The sequence below is a fragment of the Diabrotica virgifera genome, chromosome 5, assembly GCF_917563875.1.
Source record: "Diabrotica virgifera virgifera chromosome 5, PGI_DIABVI_V3a".
NCBI classification, from domain to species: domain Eukaryota; kingdom Metazoa; phylum Arthropoda; class Insecta; order Coleoptera; family Chrysomelidae; genus Diabrotica; species Diabrotica virgifera.
The window spans coordinates 145,751,849-145,775,130 of NC_065447.1; the positions used below are offsets into that span (position 1 = coordinate 145,751,849).

A 23,282-nucleotide genomic window follows, 5' to 3' on the forward strand; every position below is an offset into this window, starting at 1 on the left:
AAGAACGGAGAAGAGGTTAATACACTTGATTAAAATTGTGATTAAATCTAATTAAAAACGTACACCACTATAATAAAATAATTGAGAGACTTGACTGACAGCGACATCTCTGGATTGGAATAGTAACCAATTTGCTGTCTTGACCTTGACAATTTACGTGAAACGTCTATGAGTATTCGGGGACCTTTCACAACTGTCACTGGAATGGGTAATACAGAAATCGTCACGCGCAGGTCGCAAAATGAATAAGTACCAAGTTGGATATGACCCTATTCATATACACCCATAATATGGAATTATTATTGTCGAATATGGACGAGGCGATTCCTAATTTGGGATGGTTAAAATTTGTGATAAACCCAAAAAAAAACGTCGAATCGTTAATAAAATCATTTTTTTGGTAAAATTGTGGCTTATTTCCGATTAAAAATAGTTAATTACAAAACCGCCACAAGAAAATAGCTTCAGAACAACCAAAAAAAATTCGTATATTGTTACAGATTTCTACTAAAAAAATAAACATTAAAAATTTTAATATTTTATAATTATATTTTTTACGTTTATTATTTCGAATACCATTCAACTTTAAATTAGATCTAAGTAATAACAACGAAAATTAGAAATAACGTACCTTATTTATAAAATTTAATAAGTTCTAAAAAGTTTTGAGTTTACAAAATAAATAAAATTAATTGTTAGTTCCTGTATATTGGCACCGTTGGCAGCACTGTTCTTTTTCAAACGTCAGTAGCTTGAGTAAGGTAGGTAAATTTTTATTTTTTTAAAATACACTAACATCCTTCAAAATAATAGAGGAAAAGACTTATTTTTAGTTGTAATCAATAGTTTAAAGTTAGTTGGACATTTTTAAATATATATTTTATACATTAAGTCCTTTTTACTTCAAGCAAATTAATTTTTGGCAAATATAGGTTATGAACACTGTTTTGTTTCTTTCTTTCAAGCTTGACATTTTTCTTTTATACACATTCTTGTTATACTAATGTATTTTGTTTTATTCTAGTTAAGTATGGCCAAGCAGAAGGGTGATAAAAAAGGCAAATCTGCCATAAATGAAGTAGTAACTAGAGAATATACCGTAAATCTTCACAAGAGGTTACATGGTATTAGTTTCAAAAAACGTGCCCCTCGTGCTATTAAGGCTATTCGTCAATTTGCTTTAAAACAGATGGGTACCCCAGATGTCAGAGTTGATACGAGACTTAACAAACAACTATGGTCCAAAGGAATTAGGTAAGTTAATAGTAATTAGTACGAATAACTAATGAAACTATTTAGAAAATCTATTACTCGTCTTTTGTGGAACTCAATATTCTTGTCATTATTAAACACTGGATTGGAAATAATTTTAAAAACTTTTTATTCTTGATGTATGATTCGACTTTTAGGCTGTCAAGTCATTACTACTGTTTATGCAAACTATGGATTTACATACAGTTGAGTCCACGAGTCTTTACCTGTGCGTCATCATTTAAAGCATAAGAAATAAGTCAGAAATTTACTAAACGTAACAGCAAGTGAGAGAAAGTGGGTATTATTCCAATTACGGGTTATAGTACAAAATTTGACGTTATCATATAAATAGACTGTCAAATTTAAGTTTTGCTTTAAAATTTTGGTGCATAATTACAGCTACATTTGAAGTAGCTTAATAAATTCTTTTATTATCATTGATTAAGTTATTTTATTCACTTTGGCGAAACATTAAACACAAGCATTCCTTAACTGTGTCAATCAAATTAGCTTTGTATGTTGTCAAAATTTATCATAAAACAACATAAACTGATCATAAAATTTCTAACTCCAATATAAAATTAGTTGTGAAAACAAAAAATTAGTATAATGACAAACTTCAAAATGCAAAAATTCGACAAAATAACAGCAAAAAATTCAACAAACTGACAGCCACAAAAGTAAACAAACCAAAATGTCAGAAATTGTACTTAAAACATTCATGGACACGCTGTGATTGTATACACGTATTCTTATTGAGTAAATGACTTCATATGCAGTCATGACTGTGAATGTGTTAAAATATGTGAAAACATCCCCAATCATCTTTCTTTGTACTCTTTTCAATGCACTGAGTCTAGATTCTAGATCGTTCATAAAAATAACATGTTTTTTTACTTAATAACAGATGGCAGCTGGTTTGTCATTAGTTTTATGCTTGGAAGAGAATGATGCTAGATAAAAAGTATGTGCTTTATCTCACCAGGTATTAATGACGCACAGGTAAAGACTCATGGACTCAACTGTAAGGGATGGCATAATGTTTTTATGGTTTTTTAGTAAGTAGGTTAGATCAATTAAACAATTTCACGCTTATTAATAAACACAGACTAACGCCGGACTAACTCTAGTCCTTGGACTAATTTAATCCGAGGTTCAGACTAAGACAAATCAGACATCTTGTATTCATACCCGTAAAAACTTGCCAAATACATTATTTGCTTTTGCTTGTTTTTATATAATAACATTTTATTATTGATAATGGAGAGAGATTATTTTATCAATTATTTAAGATTAATAGACGAATTAAATGAGGATAGGGTACTACAGTAAAACCTCGATATAACGGACAAAAAATCCTATCAAATGTAAAAAAAAATTTGAAAAATCGAATTACACTGCTCGAATGCAAAAAATATGAAAAATCGAGTCGATCTCGGCACTGCTTTGTGCTAACGCCGATGGATCTCATGGATTGACTGTTATAATTCTTGGCAAATCTCGTAAACCTAGAGGTGTCATTGTCAAAGATATATTGCATCATCTGCCCGTTTCATACTGCTATAGCTAGAGTTACCATAATTTATTAAGGCCAAATCCAGACAGGGGTAGTCCAAGGGGTTGTAAAAAATGTAAAATGTGAATTTGACTGTGTTGCTACCTCTACATTGTACATATATGCGAAATGCTTAGTCTGTACTGGGCCCAGGGATAGGATGTTCTTCATCTGTTCTTTCATACTATTCAGAAGACACAATTTTTTTCAAAAGTGGCTCGTCATTTTTTATTTTGTCATGGAATTCGGAACATGACATTACAGAATTTGCTTTAATATTCAGAAGCTCCTTTACAACAGGCAGAGATAATCTTCTTCTTTCAGCTGTCCATATAAAATTCATCATCGAAAAGATACGTTCAGTAGGAGCCGAAGTACCAGGCAGACAAAAGATGAATTCTACTATTTTAAAAATATTCGTAAAGGAAACGTTGCTTTTAGAAAATGCTTCCAATATTTCTTGCCATTTGTCATGGGTTTCTTTGTTAGGTAGTAGTCCATTTAGGTTTCAGCTTTTTTAGAACTTGGAGAAGTGACGAGTGCTCATCAAATAATTCATCCACATTGACAGAATTCGGTACAACGCTGACTATAGTTAAAGCGCTCTCTTCCATCTCTTTCCAGGTAGCCTTGTAGCGTTAACTTTAACCATTTGATTTAGCGCAGAATGAAATTTCCCACTGTTGCGTTGGGCCAAGTGTATTCCATTTTTTTAATAAAGAAAAAAATCCGGACATTTCTCATATCCAGACATGTCTTTCAAATCCGGACTGTTCAGACGAAATCCGGACGTATGGTAACCCTAGCTATAGCTATAATAAGCATGGTTCACCACAGATATTTTCAAAACTAGGATTTTTTTAAAGAATATTATTGCCAAAAATTCATCGCTTATTCAACCCATGAATCAATGAATATTGGCAACCAAACGAGTGTATTCCAGAAAGTTTTTAAATGATGTTGAAAAGTTAAAAAGTTGCAAAACAACTTGATACCTTTTTTAACTTACAGATTAGTACACTGTATCTAAATACAGTACATATTTCAAAAAAATTGATTTACTTTAAACCTATTTTTGTATAACAGACTTTCGGCTTTAACAGACATCCCGTCCCCCGATTAGTCCGTTATATCGAGGTTTTACTGTACTCTCGAAGAAGTGTACACTAAATTTAACCCTTTTAGTCATGAGTTTTTGTTGGCAAAGAAAAAAATTTAAAACTTGGAGGTTGAAATATGATTTTTTTAAAGATTTATAAATAACAAATTTCATGGTGATTCAACGTAAAAATGGGAATTAGATATCGTTGGGGCTTAAAAGTTGATGTTCATTTAAATGAACTTAGTGACTGAAAAGGTTAAGGTAAAATTAGAGAAATTTTATTATGTATGTCTTTTTACTTACTTTATAATGCTCTAATCCAGCGTTTGTATGTATGCTCTAGTCCAGTGTTTGTTTATTATGTATGCCTTTTTACTTACTTTATAATGCTCTAATCCAGCGTTTTCCAACCAGTGGGTTGCGGGGGCAACTTTCAGATGGGTCGCTGCATATCTCTTACTGTAGCTGAGGAGAGTATCGTCGGCTTAGGGACACACAAACCTAACTACATTTCAGGTAAGGGCGAACTTCCTATGATAATATCTTGATAATAATATTATCAGGACCTGATAATATCATAGGAAGTTCGCCCTTACCTGAAATGTAGTTAGGTTTGTGTGTCCCTAAGCCGACGGTATGGTGACTGTGTTCTTTATTTTATCTATCATCATGGGTGAGTGATGGGTCGCGAATATGAAAAAACATCGGAAGATGGTTTGCCCGACATACTTTACTTTACTTACTTTACTTAATCAGTAGACCCATTAGTACCTTTCGGTGTAGGGCCATTTATAATACAATTCATTAAATTACAATTCAATAAATTACAATATTTTACAATCTTCTGAATTGTCCTAGCTCTTAACGAACTTTCTCCATTCCTTCCTATTGGATGCCATCTGTGTTGCTTCCTGCCAAGTCTTACCCTTACTCTGCAGTATCTGCGAAATGTCACTGTTCCATTCTTTGATGGGCCTTCCTCTTCTATTCTTACCTATTGGTTTGGCTTCCCACACTCTTTTCACTTGTCTATCATTGTCCATCCGGGTTAGATGTCCGAACCATGCCAATTTTTTCTTCTTGATTGAGTCGAGTATCGGCTTGATTTTGAGTCTTTCTCTTATTTCTTCATTTCTGATTCTATCTGTTCTTTTTACTCCTATCGTTCTTCTGAGGTATTTCATCTCTGCTGCCTGTATTCTGCTCTGGTGTCTTTTGTTTAATATCCAATTTTCTGCTCCATATGTCACCGTAGGTCTATATATTGTTTTGTATATTGTCATCTTGGTCTTTGTTGATATTTCTTTGTTATTAAGGAATCCTCTATTTAGTGCTTGGAATAGTTTTCCTGTGTTTTCCATTCTGTTGTTAAGATCGTCCTCTATGTCTCCTTTGTTGTTGATTACTGTTCCTAAGTATTTGTATGAATTTGTCTGTATTAATTGATGTTGGTCTATCATTATTTCTATTTGATCTTCCGTCCCTTGTTTCCTTGATATTTTCATTATCTGAGTCTTCTCTTTGTTTACGTTTAAGTTGTATTTGCTTGCTTCTAGGTTCCATTTCTCTAAGTTGTATTTCAGTTTTTCTGCTGTTTCCGCAATTAATACTATGTCGTCTGCAAATATACACATCTCAGCGTTTATCATTTGCATTCTGTTCCAACCGATGCAGTATTTCTTGAAAGTTTTCTTACATTCTTTCACTATCTCATCTATTACATTTATGAATAGCACTGGGCTGAGACTTCCCCCTTGTCTAACTCCTTGAGTTGTTTCAAATGGTTCTGACTGTATATTTAACATTCTTACTGTATTTGTTGTTTTCATGTATATACTCTTTGTTGCTTCTATCAGTTCTTCGCTTACTTCCTTCTTCTTTAGGCTTTCCCATATATCTTTTCTTTTGACTGAGTCGAAGGCTTTTTCCATGTCTATAAAGCTCAGGTATATTTCTCTATTTTTCTTTAATGCTTTTTCTATTACTTGTTGCATGGTAAATATATGGTCTTGTGTGTTGTGTCCTTTCCTGAATCCACTTTGTACGTCCTCTAATTTATGTTCTATTTCTTTTCTGATTTTCCTTTCTATTATGGTTTCGTATACTTTTGCTGCTACGCATAGTAGTGATATACCTCTATAGTTCTTACAGTCTCTTGTGTTTCCTTTTTTGTATATAGGTATAATTACTGCATTTGTCCATTCTCTGGGTATTACTTTTCTCTTCCATATTAGGTTATATATGTATAACAATTTTTCTTTTGCTTTTATTCCTATATATTTCATCATTTCTGGTGCTACTTCATCGCTTCCTGGTGCTTTTCCAATCTTTATCTTTCTTATTGCTTCTTCTAGTTCTTCTTTTTCTATAGTTTCTGGATTTTCCGTGTTTCTTATGGATACTCTCTTTATGTGGCTTTCCTTCTCCATTGTGTTCACTTGATTTCCATTCAGTAACAGCTGGAAATGTTCCCTCCATCTTTCCATTATTGTTTTATCGTCATTTATTATTATTCCTTCCTTGTTCATTATTTGTTTCAGTTTCGTTTCTTTGTTGCTTCTTAGGTTTTTCAGTGTTCTATAAAATAATTTTACGTTTTCTGTGCTGTTTTCTTCCATTTTTTCTCCGAATTTTTCCCAACTTTTCTTTTTCTCTTTCCTAACTATCTCTTTAACTTTTGTTCTTTTTCTCTTATAATTTTCATATTTTTGTTGTGTTTTGTCTTGTATGTATTCTTTCCATAATTTCTTCTTTTCTTTTATTTCTCTTTTCACTTCCCAAGACGTTCGTTTCCCTCTGTTGTTATTTCTTGTGGTTCCACATATTGATTTAGCTGTTTTTATCATCGCATTTTTAAATTTTCCCCATTCTTCTTCTATTGTTTCTGTTATTATATGTTCATTGTCTATTTCTTTCTCTAGCCCTTCTGTGTATCTTATTTTCGTTGTTTCTTCCCTTAGTTTATAAATTTTTATTATTTCTTTGTGTTCTCTGTTTATGTTCTCATTTCTTTTTATTTCTTTTCTTTTGCTTTTGAATGTGGTTTCTAGTAGATAGTGGTCACTACCAATTTCATAACTCCTTTTCACCCTTACGTCTCTTATCCAGTTCTTCTCTGTTTTTTGCACTATAGTATAGTCTATAATTGATTGTTCGTCTCTTGATTTGACTTCTCTTGTGATCTTGTGTATCCTTTTATGTTGGAAGTGTGTGTTCATAATCACCAGGTTATTGTCTAGACAGAATTCAAGTAGTAATTTTCCATTTTTGTTTATTTTTTCCTCCCCATACGGTCCGATGACATTGTTCCATTTTTCTGCTTCTTTCCCCACTCTACTGTTCATGTCTCCTGTGATCACCATTTTCTCTGTACAATCATTTATCACTTCTTGTAATTTGTCCCAGAACTCATTCTTTTCGTTTTTTGTTGCGTCTTCATCTGGTCCATAGCATATGATTAGGTTTGTATTGGTTTCCTCTGTATCCATATATATGTCTACTCTTAGTATACGTTCGTTGTAATATATCCAATTTTTTACTTTGTTGATACTCTCCTTCTTAATCAGGCACGCTACTCCTGCCTGAGCTCTCTTCGTTTCTTCCACTCCACTGTATATTAGTAACATTCCGTTTTCTAATATTATTGATCCTCTTCCTTTTTTCTTTGTCTCTGTTATAGCTACTATTTCAATGTTCTTATCTCTAATTTCTTCCCCCAGTTCTATTTCTTTCCCATTTATACCTCTTACATTCCATGATGCCATTTTCAAAATTGTTCTGTTCTTTTCTATGTTTAAGTTGTACTTCAATTTGTTTTTCCTTACGTTTGTGTTATTATCTTTAAATCTGGTCATGTCCCTGTTCTTTGCCTGTTTTGTTTCTCGGTCCATCATTGTGTTTTCTACAGCTAGTTTTTTGAACAAGTTGGTTCTGTATTGTATGTTACTTTTTCTATCCGGCTTGTTTTTTGGTTCCATTTCCACTTAATGCCTTCAATAATTATGAATCCATATCCAATTTTTGTCCTTTTCCCATTAGTCTTTTCCTCTGCTGCTATCTTCCTAAGGTTTCTTTGTATTTCTATCTCTTTTAATGTTAGGTCACATTCTATATATACTCTATGTTGTTTATAGCTCATTAGTTTACCCTTGGCTTTCAGTATTTTCATTTTATCTTCGAATTTTTTACATTCTATAACACACATTGTTTCATTTATCTTTTGTACCCTATTTATTTCTGATTTTACTCCCATTTTTGCTTCTATGAAGTTCTCTATTTGCTCTGTTCCTATTGTGTCTAGTGGTAAGCCTCTCATTATTAGGTTATTTTTCTTCTTTTCTTTCTGACATGCTTCCAAGGTTATTTCTATTTTATCTATTTTTTGTTTCATCGTAGCCATTTCTTTCTTTAGATTTTCATTTTCTCTTATTATTTCTTTCATTTGCAATTTGTATTCATTATTTTCCTTCCTAATTTCTTTTAGTTCCTCAATCATATTACCCATTGTATTTTTTATATCTTCCAGGTCCTTGTTTTTCTTTTTGTTATCGCTTGCTAATTGTCTCATTAGTTCCATCATTTCGTTCTGGCTGCTGGTTTCATTCGTTGATGGTTTCGACCTGTCTGGTGTTCGGTTCACTTTTCTACTCCTGCTAAATATATCTGGCTCCTCTTTGCTTTTTCTTTTACCGTCTTCATTAATGCTATCATTACCATCCGCCATCTTTCTTCCTATTCAAATTATTAAAGTAGGTATGTATTTATAAATACAAATATTAAATCAAATTAAAACCTACTTGATTAAATCAAATTAATTAAATTTTTTACTTTAATTACAAAATATTTATATATTATTCAATTTTTTACTTTAATTATAAAACTATTTAAATACCATTTAATATCTTATTTATTTATTTATATCAACAATTAATGTTCACTTGAATAAATTAGATTTATCAACAATGTCTTCTTCTTATCTTCAATATCTTCTTATTCTTCGATATCTTCTTATTCTTCAATATCTTCTTATTCTTCAATATCTTCTTGTTTTCGTTCAGAAAGCCGACTCTGTATTTTTCGATTGATAGATACCGAAGTACCTTAATTATAATTAAATCAATTTATTAGTAATTACCACTGCTGAAAGCAGCTTCGGCTAGTCCTCCCATAGGACCTTGACTTCTTATCAGTGCCAAAAAACTTGACTATGACTGTAATTATTTTACTGTTAGTAGTTAAAATATAATTTTATTAAAACTAGGTTAGATTAATAATGTATGGATCTTACTTTCAATATTCTTTTTAAATTTACACTGTAAGTTTCTTAACTCACTTATTTACACTTTGCAAATAATTTGGTGATTTTTCTGCTCGCAAAGCTTCAGTATTTGAAGTTTTTTTGCGGAGCGGATTTAAATCGACCTCACTGTCTCTTTACCAGGACCGGTCTCCTTGCCCGACATAAAAGGTTGGGAACCACTGCCTAATCTAAAAATTACGGGATCTATAGTCCGTCCGCTATAACTTTTCCCATGCAGTATGATTCATTTTCAATCAAATTAAGTCAAAACGTCGATGTGTATATACATTTTGTATACTGTATACTATACTACACACATCAGCGAACGTTTCACTTTCTGTTTTGACTTAATTTGATTGAAAATGAATCGTACCGCATGGGAAACGTTATAGTGGACAGAGTATATATTTCAATGCATATTTTTTCTATAATTCTCATTTAAAAATCCTGTTTTGACATCAATTATTTTCAAATATATATCATCCATCTTGATTGTTAATTGTTCTGCCTTAGCTTAAAATATTGTTTCTTGCAAAATTTTGTACAAAAATGTAAATATAAAAAGAAATAATTTTGTAAAAAAATATTTTGTTGTAATTTTGGTCTTTCATCAATTATGTTTATACAGTACAACCTGTCATATCCGGACCTCCCCATATCCGGACGGTTCTGCGCCGTCCAGATCTACCGAAATCTACTGAGAAAAGCAGTCCTGCTGTTGGACAACGCATCCTCTCATCTCGACCCAAAAGAACTAAAAGATGGAGAAATAATGTATTATAGAATCTATAAAACGTGTCTATTGACGAAAGTTATTAACGGCGTTGATTACTGGAATGTATGAAGGAGAAAACGTTTCAGAGGCTATAAAAGAAGTGGTCTTGATATCCAGATTTTTTCATATCCGGATTGGTCTGTCGCCACATTGATCCGGATATGGCAGGTTTTACTGTATTAGTTTCGATTAGGTTAGGTAGGGTTTGTTCAGGTTATGTTTTAGTCACTAAGGAATATGTAAAACTTAGGTAATACGTCACTTTAATTTTCAGGTATTAACTTGTTTATATTATTTTCGATTACGTTGGGTTAGAGTATTTTAGTCACTAAAGAATGTTAAGAAAAAAATGATTTCAAATTTGTATTATTATTTCTAATACAATTTATTTTACATTTGCACTCCGGAAAAAGCAATTGTAAATGTGGCAACATTCTGAAACTTCTGCAGTCACTTACTGTAAAATTCTCTACATTTTTCTTCTTTTTGCAAGGGTTGCCAACATAAATTTGTTGTAGCTAGGACTAAGGAAGCTGTAGTTAGTCTGAGCTTAGTCCATGTTTATTAATAGCATTCTTAAAATGAAGTTAGTACTCGCTTAATCTCGAACTAACTAGTCCGAGACTAACTTCGGACTAAGCAATTATTTTAATAAGACAGTTCATGTGAAACAAGAATGAAGGTATGTAAATGACAATCATATGCCTTATGCCTAGTGATGTAAGAAGAGAATATTCTCGAGAGAATATTTTCGAGAACGAGAATATTCTCGGCCAGAAAATTCTCGCCGAGAATATTCTCGGCCAGAAAATAATTTTCGAGAATTTTAGAATTTTCTATATTTACAAAAACCGAAATAAAAATAAAAACTAGATATGCATATTGTTTTTGCCAATTCACCTAGTATATTTTTTGCATCCCAAACATTATTATTCTTAAAGCTGAAACACCTACTTGCCTCTCTGCTCATGAAATGCTTTTTCGCTTTCACGCGATTTTAGATCAAATCCCCGAAAAACTAAGTAGCCGGGGCAGAGGAATCCCATGAACCACTAGCTAGGGTGTTTACAGTGTCAGTATTTATTGTTTTGGTGCTATATTAATGTGCAAATATTGGTGCTATATTAATGTGCAAATATTTACAATTGATCGAAGTAAAGCATAATTTACTAAAAAACCTAAGGCTAAGGCCACACGGGCGATAATTTACGCCCGTAAGCCTGACGAGGCATTGGTTGACTAACTCCTATTTCATCTGCAATTGGTGGAGGAGTTAGTCAACCAATGGGTTTACTGCTCTTACGGCGCCGTAAATTATCGCTCGTGTGGCCTTTCGCTAAAAGGAACATATGGAATTACTGTAAAATTAAAAGTGTACAAGGTAAAACAAGTACTTTTGCATATTTTGTGATAGTCAATACTTGAAAAATGCAACAAGAATGACAAAACATTTAGTAAAATGTGTTAAATGTCCAGTGGGAGCGTGACAATTATTTGAAAAGGATCAACAGAAACATTCATCAACTGCTTTTCAGCCAACACAGTTGTTAGTTTCGTCCAATGATGGTTAGCATGCCTTCATTCAGTGCATCGAGTGAAAGAAGTTTCAGTACTTATGGTTTTATCCACTCCCAAAAGAAACCGGCTTACTGGTAAACGGGCTGATACGGTAACTTTTATTGCTCACAATTTAAAATAGTTAGACGTAGACCAATCCATGACTGAGCTGGCGACTAGTGAAAAACAAAATCCCACAACTTCTCATAAGTACATTGAAATGCAGAATGTAGATGACCAGGATGAGCTAATGATAGAAATAGATTCTGAATCTGAGGCCTCATCTTTTTCAGATTAGCTCACCAACTCTAGTATTTGCTGTTAAAAAGAAATTTTAATTTTTTTTGTCAAATAAATTTTGTTTCTGTTGTTTTTGTATTTTCTTATATATAAAGAACACTGTTGTTTCGTCTCATAATTTTGTATATATGTAATTTAATGATTTTTAATACCCTATTTCATCTTTAACAATATCCATAAGCGCGTCATAAGGTTCATTCTCAGAAAATTCTCCATATCGAGAATATTCTCGAAAATATTCTCGGGAATATTCTCCGATTTTTCAATCTCGAGAATTTTCCAACACTACTTATGCCCATACTCTTCTTCCACTGGCTCCCAATCAGAGGTTGGATATCATCATCACTATCTTTACTCTATGTACCACTGCTAAACTGTGCACACTCGAGATAATTCGAGCGGCATTGTATTTTATGTTGCTATAATTTTTCACACTCGAATGCAATTGAGAATTGAAAATAAAAATGTCAAAGCAAGAAAAATATACCCTTTTTCTACTTGTCACTTCATTTCTTCCTTGTGAGCTACTTTCCGACAAATGTGCATATTTATATTCTGCATCGCTCATTTTTCAATATATATTTTACTAAAATATAATGTAAAATATAATATAATAATAATAGGTTTGTTCTAAAGGCGGATCCACATCAATAAAAATTTGTGTTTTTGTTGTATGTATTTTAAAATACAGAAAAAATATTTGCGGCATAAATTTAAATCTGGTTGAGTATTTTTACGACGTAAATATTTATTTAGTGTGTTGTACCGCCAAATCCACTTAGCGGCAAGTGGATAATCAAGTCCACATTAACACTGCTGTGCGGCGAAAATTTCTTTGAAGTCGACTGAAAAACCGACAGCACGACGAATAGCGTTTGTTGTTCGTCATAAAATTATTTTTGCGTTAATCCGTGCGGTGCACAGTCCACATCAACAAAAAGTTCAACGCACCCGAGCAATTTTGTGTCAAGTACAATGTACAACATAAATTTTTATTGGTGTCGATCCGGCTTGACACTACGAAAAACAGTCATGTTTGTTTCCAACAAAAAGATGATTGTTGATTGCATCATCCTTCCGATTGTTCCAACAAAAATTGTTATCGTCCAATGGCAGTTTCGTGATGATTATTTCAGTAGTCAGATAAACACAATACTAGTTGGGCTGATCTGAGCACTAGGATTACCTTTTTCATTAAAAACAAATTAATTATTTTTTTTACCCATCTTCTTCAAAAAGACTGCATTAAGGGGTTAACAGTATGTATCAATGATATTACAAATCAACATATATTATGTTTCATTTAATGTTTTGATGTAACTTGTTTGAAAATTAATCACGACTCATGACGTTTGGGCAAAGATAAAATGTAACAAATATTTATTGTTCTGTTTCTCTTTTTATGTGACAGGATAAATGATGCGACATGATTTGAGACTTTTTGAAACTGTGACAAATTGCCACAGGTGCGTGTAAGACCTGTTACGGGGTAGGCGCAAAATCTTGGCCCAATGCTAATTAAATGCATTCATTTTTTTCAAATCCTGAGAAAACTAATAAAAATTTAAATGCAGAATGAAAGATTACATTATTACCGAGGGCCGAAAGTCCCTGAAAACTTCTGTTATAATGAATAAAGTCATAGGGGTAAAAAAAAAAGAGAAAATTTAGCCTGATTTTTAATTTCAAATATTTCATTCAAAAGAAACTTTTAGTTTATTCTTTAGGGCCTTGGTAATATGTAATCTTTCATTCTCCGTTTAAATTATTCAAAAATATTTATTAGTTTTCTCAGGATTCGAAAAAAAATAATGCATTTAAATAGCATTGGACCAAGATTTTGCGCCTACCCCTTTAAGGGGTGTAGGAGAATGCAAACTGAATGGTTTGTGTATACTACATACATGATACTCCAGCTGTATGTGCACCTTATTTATTTTGTCACTGGTATAAGCTGTGAGCTCGTACGTAGAGGGGATATTTACAAATTCGCGAACGCCAGTAGTGGCAAGTCTGTAAACGTTTACCGGAAATTTGACATAAATGTCAAAGTGATTAATTTAAAATTAAAATTAAAAACATTAATTATAAAAAATATTAGTTGGTCAAAGCTTTGGTGTATATTTTTACCTTAAATATACTTACGTCTTAAATACTGAATTTCAGTTTTTTTAATGTTCCGTAATATGTAATTATAAATTAATCTTAGCGCCATCTACACGATAATTGTGAAAGTATCCGAAGTAAAAAATTCATATTTTATCAATAGAACGTCAAAATGATTAGCAAAATCTTAAAAAAATCGATTACAATTTAATTACTTTTTTGCGTTGTAAATATTAAGCGATAACAATTAAATAATAAATTTAAAAATTACCGGTAAAAGTTGAATTAATAACCGCTAGGAGCGACACCAGCGAAACTCGGAGCGTATAATTCTCATGCTAGTATCCAGTAGCGAGTCATCAATATTTTTGTTTTTTGAAAGTTTTGCGAACTTTCAATAGTACGTCGGTAGTAGGACAGTGACATTAATACTATCAAAACAATAATTATTAAACTCGTAGGCGCGCTAAAATGTTGCCAAGTTACTCAAGTTCGATTTCTTGTCACAGATAATCGGTTTTTAGTACATAGTTCCAATGTGACACCAAATCTAAGCATGGCATAAAAAGTTGGACATCTTGGATATTAGTGCACCCTATGTAACGCACAGCTGTATCTTGTTTGTGCGTCACAGTGTTGCCATGCCATTTCTTTTATAATTTCAATCAATGTTAAATGTACCTAGAAGAATAATAGAATAAGAACGTTTACTTCTCCCTCATTATATTAGGTAGAATGACAAATGAGGTGTCAAATGAAAGCTTATAATCCAAGGATAGTACTAAAGGTGAGAAATTAGACCTAGATTGTCTGTCCCTCAAAAAATAAGCGTTATATTGGGGATTTCTAATGTCGACATTAAAAGTTGCACTATTTTTTTTCTATAAAACATTTTGATCTAAAACTTACCAGAAAACTTCTTTTTACTCTCTACTTTCAAATAAACGTGCTAAGAAGCTAAATTTTAAACTTGGTCACACAACTTTTGCGATTAAACTTTGCAATGCATAAATCCGCACCTCTTTGAAAAATTCATAACCTTTATCATAATAAGAATAAAAACTTGAAGCAGGTACCTTTGTCTTCAGAAATGTTAGAGCTATATACTGTAAAAATTTCAAAAAAAAAATATTAAAATGGAACAGAGTTGTAGCGAGGTAAACGCAAAAAACGTGATTTCATTTTTTTTTTTAATTTTTAGGTTAAAATTGCGATTTTGACAATGTTCCCCCACATAAAATTCAAAATAAACGTCATTTTCGGTTTCAGCACCCTCGAAAATATAAAGTATGAATAAAATTAGCCATTCACCCCTCCGTGGTCAGTATCTCGAAAACTAAGCGCTTTTTTGAGGGTGTCCCGCTCGTGTATAATATCACAAAAAATTGTAACGTGATAGTATGAAAAAATAGAGGATACGGCAACGGTGTTACCAGTAATGGTCGGATCCAATGCCTAAATCTACACAGACATATTAGGGTGCACTAATAACCAACATGTCCAAAAAGTTTATTTGAAGAAAGTGTATTTTTTTGTTCTTCTTAATGGAGGTACAGGCTCGTTTTTGTAATATTTTATTTACTTATAGAGTAATTTCCACATATACATATTTCTCAAATTGGGCTCTGTAGTGCCATTCTTTACTATATTACGAATATGTGTGCCAAATATCTCAACAAGATATTCAAAATTAAAGCTTTAATCTCGGAACGGATTTCCCGCTCGCTAAAGTTGCCTCTTAACAGTATGTTGTGTCTAGAACAGTTAATTTTTTGCATATAAATATTTTCTGTACGTTTTTTACATCAATAATATTTTTTGTTTCAGGAATGTTCCTTTCAGAGTACGTGTACGTCTTTCCAGAAGGAGAAATGATGATGAAGATTCTGTGAACAAATTGTACACTCTTGTAACATATGTTCCAGTAGCAACATTCAAGGGTTTACAGACAGAAAATGTTGACGCAAGTCAAGAATAACTAATAAATATTTTTTAAGTAAATTTGTTTTTTCTTCTTACTAAATTTCTTCTTACTAAACTTAATAAAGGACACCACACACATCTTAAGGAAAATATAATGTAACTCAAATGAAATAAAATTTACATAAAGATTGGTCTCAAATTACAATCATTTCATATAATTGCGTCAACTTCGAACTTTGCATAATAACGGCATAATTGATATAAATACATACATCTAAAATCAAATGGGATTGTGCTTGGGTAGAACAGAGAAAAAAAATTTCAGAATAGCCATTTCATAAACCTTTAAGGCAGAGGTTTATAGATAATAAAGTGAAAATAATTTGGCCAGGCGTACAAAAGTATATAGCTCTAATCCGCTTAGCTCACGCTCTTTTCAATAGTTGCTAAACTAATAGTATTTATGACAGTTTTATAGGCTTCAAAAATGTGATTTCGATAAACGTGAATTACAATTTGCGCCGTTATTAATTAAAATTCAATAGTTGGTATGAAATGATTGTAATTTTGAGACCAATCTATTCATGTAAATTTTATTTCATTTGAGTGACATATTTTCCATAAGATGTGTGTGGTGTCCTTTCATTGATTTCTAAAGTGGAATGTCAAATTATATAACATATTAGACGAAGCAATAAAGCACTAAAATCGGCCTTACCTCCGAGAAAAAAAGGACAAGACGGATCTTAATAATTATTTTTGCATTCGATTCGTGAATGCGCCAGGAAACTTTGTGAACCGGAGCCATGATGTAATATTGAAAAGTGCATACAAAAAATGCATTCTTAAAGTGCATCTCAAACAGACAATAAAAAAATTCATAACTTGTCAATTATCGGCGGAAATGAGTTCAATTTTGTTACTCGGGGGTTTTTGGGGTGGTTGAAAACGAATATGACGTCAAAAGTGATCTCCGGAGTACCTGGTGCCCAGGGTACCTACCGTTGACCTCGTCTTGTGAAGTTTGAACATTAAATTTAAGCAAAAAGCAATATTTATTTGTGCAATAAACTTTTATTTCTATTTTCTAACAGCACTAGAAGATATTTTGAATTAAATGAATTACATACATTCTTCTTTTTGCGTCAATTAATTTAATTTAAATTTTTTTTTGGAAACCCTGTATAAATAATTATCTTAATGTTTATATTACCGAATAGAAAATTGAATAACCTTTCAAATGAGCTAGCACACGACTCCTATTCTCATTTAAAAAAATAGTGGAATACGTCATCACGCCCAGATGGATGACGTCACTAGTATGATATATATATATATCAAAAAATCGAATAACTTTCGTATTTTACATTTTTTTTTCTAAATCTGTAAATATAGTAGTTTACAGAGGAGTCAAAATATAGTAAATAACCCCATGATACTATAAATCAATGACGTATTTAATATGTATGTTATGACGTATGGAATATTTCTCCCTTCACCGCTTGAAACGTTCGGTGAAGGGAGAAAGATTCCATATGATTGCTCGCACCACTATACATTTCATCCATCGCACGTTCAAAATTAGTGTGTGAAACTGGAAACGGCACTTACTAATTGGCTCAGGGGTGACATAAACGTCAATGTCTTGAAATGCCCTATTTGACTGTAAGGGCCGGTACTTTATGCCTCGATTAACAGCCCGTTAGTTAACGGAGGTTTAATCGGGACCTCTTTAGGGTCTCTTACGTTGTAATAAATGCAATTACAGTATTATAATAATTAAAATAAGTATAATAATAATTATAATTGCATTTATTACAAGGCAAGAGGTCCCGATTAAACCTCCGGTAACTAACGGGCTGTTAATCGAGGCATAAAGTACCGGCCCTAAAATGTTTAAAAAAAGAAGAAGTAAAATGTCTAAAACGTCGCAACCGCAACGTCAGAAAAAAGTGTATTGTATTCACTGTATTTGTTTTTTGGGTGTAAATTTAAAACTTAATTACATAAATTATATTTAGAAACATGGAAATAAAACAAGAAACTAGTGAGAAAAGTTGTAAAATAGATAATGAGTCAAGCGTTCATCCTTTGGATGCGTTCAAAATTGAAATTAAGGAAGAACCTAAGACAGAAGTTGCATACGAGGCATTTGATTATTTAGACTTAAAGGCATTTCCTGTAAACACTAAAGTAGAACAAGATGAATGTAAATTTACACCATTTGAATTTGAAGAAAAGCAAACAACAAAGGAAGAAAGTAAGTAAACATTTAATCAAATAGGTCAGCGTCCTATTTATAGGACACTAAAACTTTTTTCAACCATTAAATTTTTTTAAGTTTTAACACGTTCATGCCGTCTTGTACCACATGTGGTACATATCGGCTCATCTTAGCAGCCGTCATGTACCACATGTGGTACCTACAGTAGACTCTATAAGGAACATGGGTGTTACAGGGTTTCTCTTATAACAATGTACACTAAATGTCCCATGAAATTCCTATTGAACTATAACACCTCTATAACGAGGAAAATGAAATCAAAGAATGTTTCTTTACCTGTTTTTAGCGCAATAATACCTATAAATAAATACCCCAATTGTCTGTATACAGGAATGCCCAACATCTGCGTGCTTATCAAGGCCAGTGCTGTAATAAATATACTCCACCGCCTGTAATAAAGTTCTTTCTTCTTGTTCTGTTGACTGATATTAAATATTGTAGGAAATTTACGATAGCCCAGTTTCATTGTTAAGATTGACATCGACACCTAATAAACTAAACTTACGTGCATAGTCGGCCCGGCTAAAAATTTGGTCATTTTTAATGTCTCATATTTTCTAAACCTGTTGGCCGATTTAAATGATTTTTTGAACATGTTATAGCCTGATTCTTTAACAATACCACTAATAATATTGTTGCTAAACAGGTAAATTTTTATTGTATACTGGGTGTACCAATCAAACTATTTTTTTTTCAAAGTTCGCATCACCCTGTGGAATATTCTAGCATTTATAAAATACTGAAATTAAGACCCAACTATAGCCTTAAGTTTTCTAAACATTCTGTTTTTTTATTCATTCGTTTATGTTGAATAATAAAAAAGTTAGGTACTTTAACAACTAGACATGTTCTTCATCAATACATAGTGTTTAACAAGACCACTGTAATAATATTGTTGCTCAACAGGTAAATTTTTATTGTATACTGGGTGTACCAATCAAACTATTTTTTTTTTCAAAGTTCGTATCACCCTGTGGAATATTCTAGCATTTATAAAATACTGAAATTAAGACCCAACTATAGCCTTAAGTTTTCTAAACATTCTGTTTTTTGATTCATTCGTTTATGTTGAATAATAAAAAAGTTAGGTACTTTAACAACTACACATGTTCTTCATCAATACATCTTTAAGGGATAATTCTGCATGAAAAAATGACAGTTGGCTTTATAAATGTATGTCCGAAAATGTTTCATTTCCGAGATACGGGATGTTGAATTTTTTCTTACAAACTGACAATTTATTTTATTGCTTTAAAACCGGTTGAGATATGCCAATAAAATTTGGTGGGTTTTAAGACGTAGTTATTGCACATTTTTTGACATACAATTAAGAATTTAATATTCACCATTAGCGCACATATGTGTAATATGACCAATCATATTACCCGTATGCACGCTAATGGTGAATCTAATATTCTTAACTTTATGCCAAAAAGATCCGCAATAACTATCACTCCTAGCTACATGTCCAGTGTATTCCCATTTCAATTTAAATGATTTTTGTACCACATCAGTGACTTTGGTTTTCTGTCTTATCCATGTGTTTGTTTTCCTGCCCTTAAGTGATATGCCAAGCATTGCTCTTTCCATTGCGTGTTGAGTGACTCGTGAGTATGTTCATATTCTTTTTTGTGATTGTCCATGTTTGTGCTCCATATGTTAATATCGGAATAATGCATGCATCAAAAACTTTAGATCTAAGATGTATGTATGTAGTTGAATTTGCTGATTTCTGAGTACAGTAGAACCCCAATTATCCGTGTGCGGATTACCCTGTAGATTATCCGTGCTAAGATTTTCTATTACTCAAATTGCATTTTTAAGATTTTATCAAAATAGTGTCACCATAAATCACTCGATGGAAACTCTACACGCCAAGAGAGAGACTCATAATGACTCAATGACTGATTTTTTTTTCTGTTATCTTTTTATGGTAGGTACATACAGTCCGTCTAATTTACTTACTGTTGCACGTCATTATCTACGTTAGAGATCTAAGTTGACATTGTTGCCCGATTACAAAAAATTCTTGAAGTCATTTTAAATCAAATACATCACACAATTTTTGTGGAAGAGGATTATACAGCAAAACAAATTAATATTTAATATAAATAAATAAAAACTTTAGAAATAGAAAACAAGAATTAAGTTATAATCTTACGATAAAGTACATAATAAAAACAATAAATATAATGAAACAATATGGTGAGACCGCTCCCGTCTGAAAAAATTTCTGATTCGGTTTCTTTGTGGATTCCTATTCAAAAATGTCCCCTTTAAACAAATCTGAAGGGTGCCGGGCGGAATTTTTGGCAGAAATTGTTTAAACAATTTTTTTAAATAAATACAAAAGATCACGTTTTTTTGCTATGGAACATATATTTTTAGGTTTTTTGGGTCATTTTAAACAAGAAAGGTATCTTGTAATTTTTCTCAAAAATTGATAGTTTTCGAGTTATAGGCGATTTAAAATCTGAAAAATGCGAAAATACGCATTTTCAAGGCTTAAAAACTCATATTTAAATTAGTATTTTTGAGGTCGCCAGATACTTAAATTAAAGTTTAAACATTCAGCTTCAAGATTCTGAAGAGTGATCCCGTCTAACCTTAATTTATACCGCAGTTTTTAAATTGTTAAATATGCGTGTTTATCCGATTTTTTGCCGGTGCGGCGAGCTCTATTTCAAAAATCTCCTATTTTCCTCTGAAAAATATTTTTTCTAGATTCTTTGGGATATTCTAAATAAAATAAGTTTCTTGACATTTTTCCCAAAAGTTAATAGTTTTAAAGTTATAAGCGATTTAAAATCCGAAAAATGCAATAAAACGCATTTTTGGATTTTAAATCGCTTATAACTTTAAAGCTGTTAACTTTTGAGAAAAAATGCAAAGAAACTTATTTTATTTAGAATGTCCCAAAGAATCTAGAAAAAATATTTTTCGGAGAAAAATTGGAGATTTTTTAAATAGAGCTCGCCGCACCGGCAAAAAAATCGGATAAACACGCATATTTAACAATTAAAACACAACGGTATAAATTAAGGTTAGACACTATCACTCTTTAGAATCTTGAAGCTGAATGTTTAATCTTCAATTTAAGTATCTGGCAACCTCAAAAATTCTAATTTAAATATGAGTTTTTAAGCCTCGAAAATGCGTATTTTCGCATTTTTTAGATTTTAAATCGCCTATAACTCGAAAACTATCAATTTTTAAGAAAAATTACAAGATACTTTTCTTATTTAAAATGACCCAAAAAACCTAAAAATATATGTTCCGTAGCAAAAAAACGTGATCTTTTGTATTTGTTTAAAAAAACTGTTTAAACAATTTCTACCCAATAATTCCGCCCGGCACCATTCAGATTTGTTTAAAGGGGACATTTTTGAATAGGAATCCACAAAGAAACCAAATCAGAAATTTTTCCAGACGGGAGCGGTCTCACGACATGGACTAATACTTATAGTAAAGAATATAAACAAATATGAAGTGTCATCACAGCAACAATAAATGTTACCAATTTATGTTAAGTGTATTCCGAACAAATAATGTGTTTCATAAAAACGCTTTATAATCCATTTTTACAAATTAAATTAAACATATTGTGTATTTCTTTAAGTTGACATTAATAGAATTCTTTAAATATTATTTCTACTCTTATATAATAAAATATGTCTAGTGGCTCTAATGCCAGTGTACTCGGCAAAGTGATTCTAAAAAAGAACACACCTACCGCCTAAATATTTCGTGTTGGTATCATAGAGGTATATATTAACATAGAGGGAGCCTACCTTCCGCGCTTCATGACGACAAGATCTCATGGACTGGTTTGCTGCATCTCTTTCTAACACATTGTATCGAAAATCTATGATGACATTCAGTGTGAACATAGGCACGGAAGAGGAGGACAACTATAGCAGCTTTACTATGAGTAAGAGTGAAACAGCACTAATCCAAATAAAAAGATGGTGTCGTCACTTCGCTCTGAATGACACTCTCTCTATGCTAATATATAACTCTATGGTTGGTATCACGTGACGTCACGGGCTATGACGTGAATGACGTGCAACGGTAAGTAAATTAGATGGAATATACAGTTGAGTCCGCGAGTCTTTACCCGTGCGTCATCATTTAAAGCATACGAAATAAGTCGGAAATCTATTTCACGCAACAACAACTGACACAAAGTGGCTACTGTTCCGATTACGGGTTTTATTATAAAATTTGACGTTATCAAATATATAGAATGTCAAATGTAAGTTTTGCTTCAAAATTTTTGTGCAGAAATTACAGCTACATTTGAAGTACCTTAATAAATTCTTTTATTATTATTGATTAATAAATAAATAAACAATTTATAAAAAAATTCAATAACATATATAATTTTTGTTATTTTATTCACTTTGACGGAAATCTAAACACAATCATTTCTTTACTGTGTGAATGACGTTAGCTTTGTATGTTTTAAATATTAATTGCCAAAATATAATTATTTACCTTAAAATTTCAAAGCGCAATATAAAATTAGTTGTGAAAACAACTGTTTGTGTAATATAAAGAAACTTCAAAACGCAAAAGTTCGACAAAAACCGCAAAAAATTCAACTGACTGACAGCCACAAAAGCAAACAAAGCAGAAACGTCAAACAAATTGTGCTTAAAATATGAAAACATACCGAATCGTCTTTTTTTGTACCTATCTCTTTTCAATACACTGAGTCTAGATGGTTCATAAAAATAACATGTGTTTTTACTTAATAACAAACGGCAGCTGGTTTGTCATGAGTTTCATGCGTGGAAGAGAATGATGCTAGATAAAAAGTATGTGTTTTATCTCGCCAGGTATTAATGACGCACGGGTAAAGACTCGCGGACTCAACTGTATGTATGTATACACGTACATATAATATGTATGGTTCATTCCACGAACATACGCCTGTCTTGGATTCGTTATGAAGGTATCAATTTAAATGGTCGAATATGCTGAATTGTACAATAGTACCTAAATTCTCCCAGTTTTTAAAACACGACATATAAACCATTGACATAAATACGAAATCATGATATAAACATAGAGTTGATAGTTTATAGAACAGTAGTTGTAATTCAGATTTTGAAGTATGTACCG

At 32.0% G+C, this 23,282-nt stretch overlaps 2 protein-coding genes across 3 annotated transcripts in view; both read left to right on the plus strand.

Moving 5' to 3' along the window:
* Positions 1-456: 456 nt before the first annotated feature.
* LOC126884478 (60S ribosomal protein L31) lies at positions 457-15,949 on the plus strand. Of its 2 annotated transcripts, none has more exons than XM_050650419.1 (3): positions 457-761; positions 1,025-1,254; positions 15,776-15,949. In XM_050650419.1, the coding sequence occupies exons 2-3, from the start codon at positions 1,031-1,033 to the stop codon at positions 15,924-15,926; spliced, it is 375 nt and encodes a 124-aa protein (XP_050506376.1). In that variant the 5' UTR covers positions 457-761; positions 1,025-1,030; the 3' UTR covers positions 15,927-15,949. The 2 variants fall into 2 exon arrangements, with proteins under 2 accessions (XP_050506376.1, XP_050506377.1); XM_050650420.1 differs by lacking the exon at positions 457-761 and adding an exon at positions 778-852.
* Positions 15,950-17,604: 1,655 nt separating this feature from the next.
* LOC126884471 (zinc finger protein 493-like) overlaps positions 17,605-23,282 on the plus strand; it is a 29,026-nt gene continuing 23,348 nt past the window's right edge. Inside the window, exon 1 of the mRNA XM_050650406.1 lies at positions 17,605-18,131. Coding sequence (XP_050506363.1) covers positions 17,897-18,131 — 235 coding nt within the window. The 5' untranslated portion in view covers positions 17,605-17,896. The remainder of the gene's footprint in view (positions 18,132-23,282) is intronic.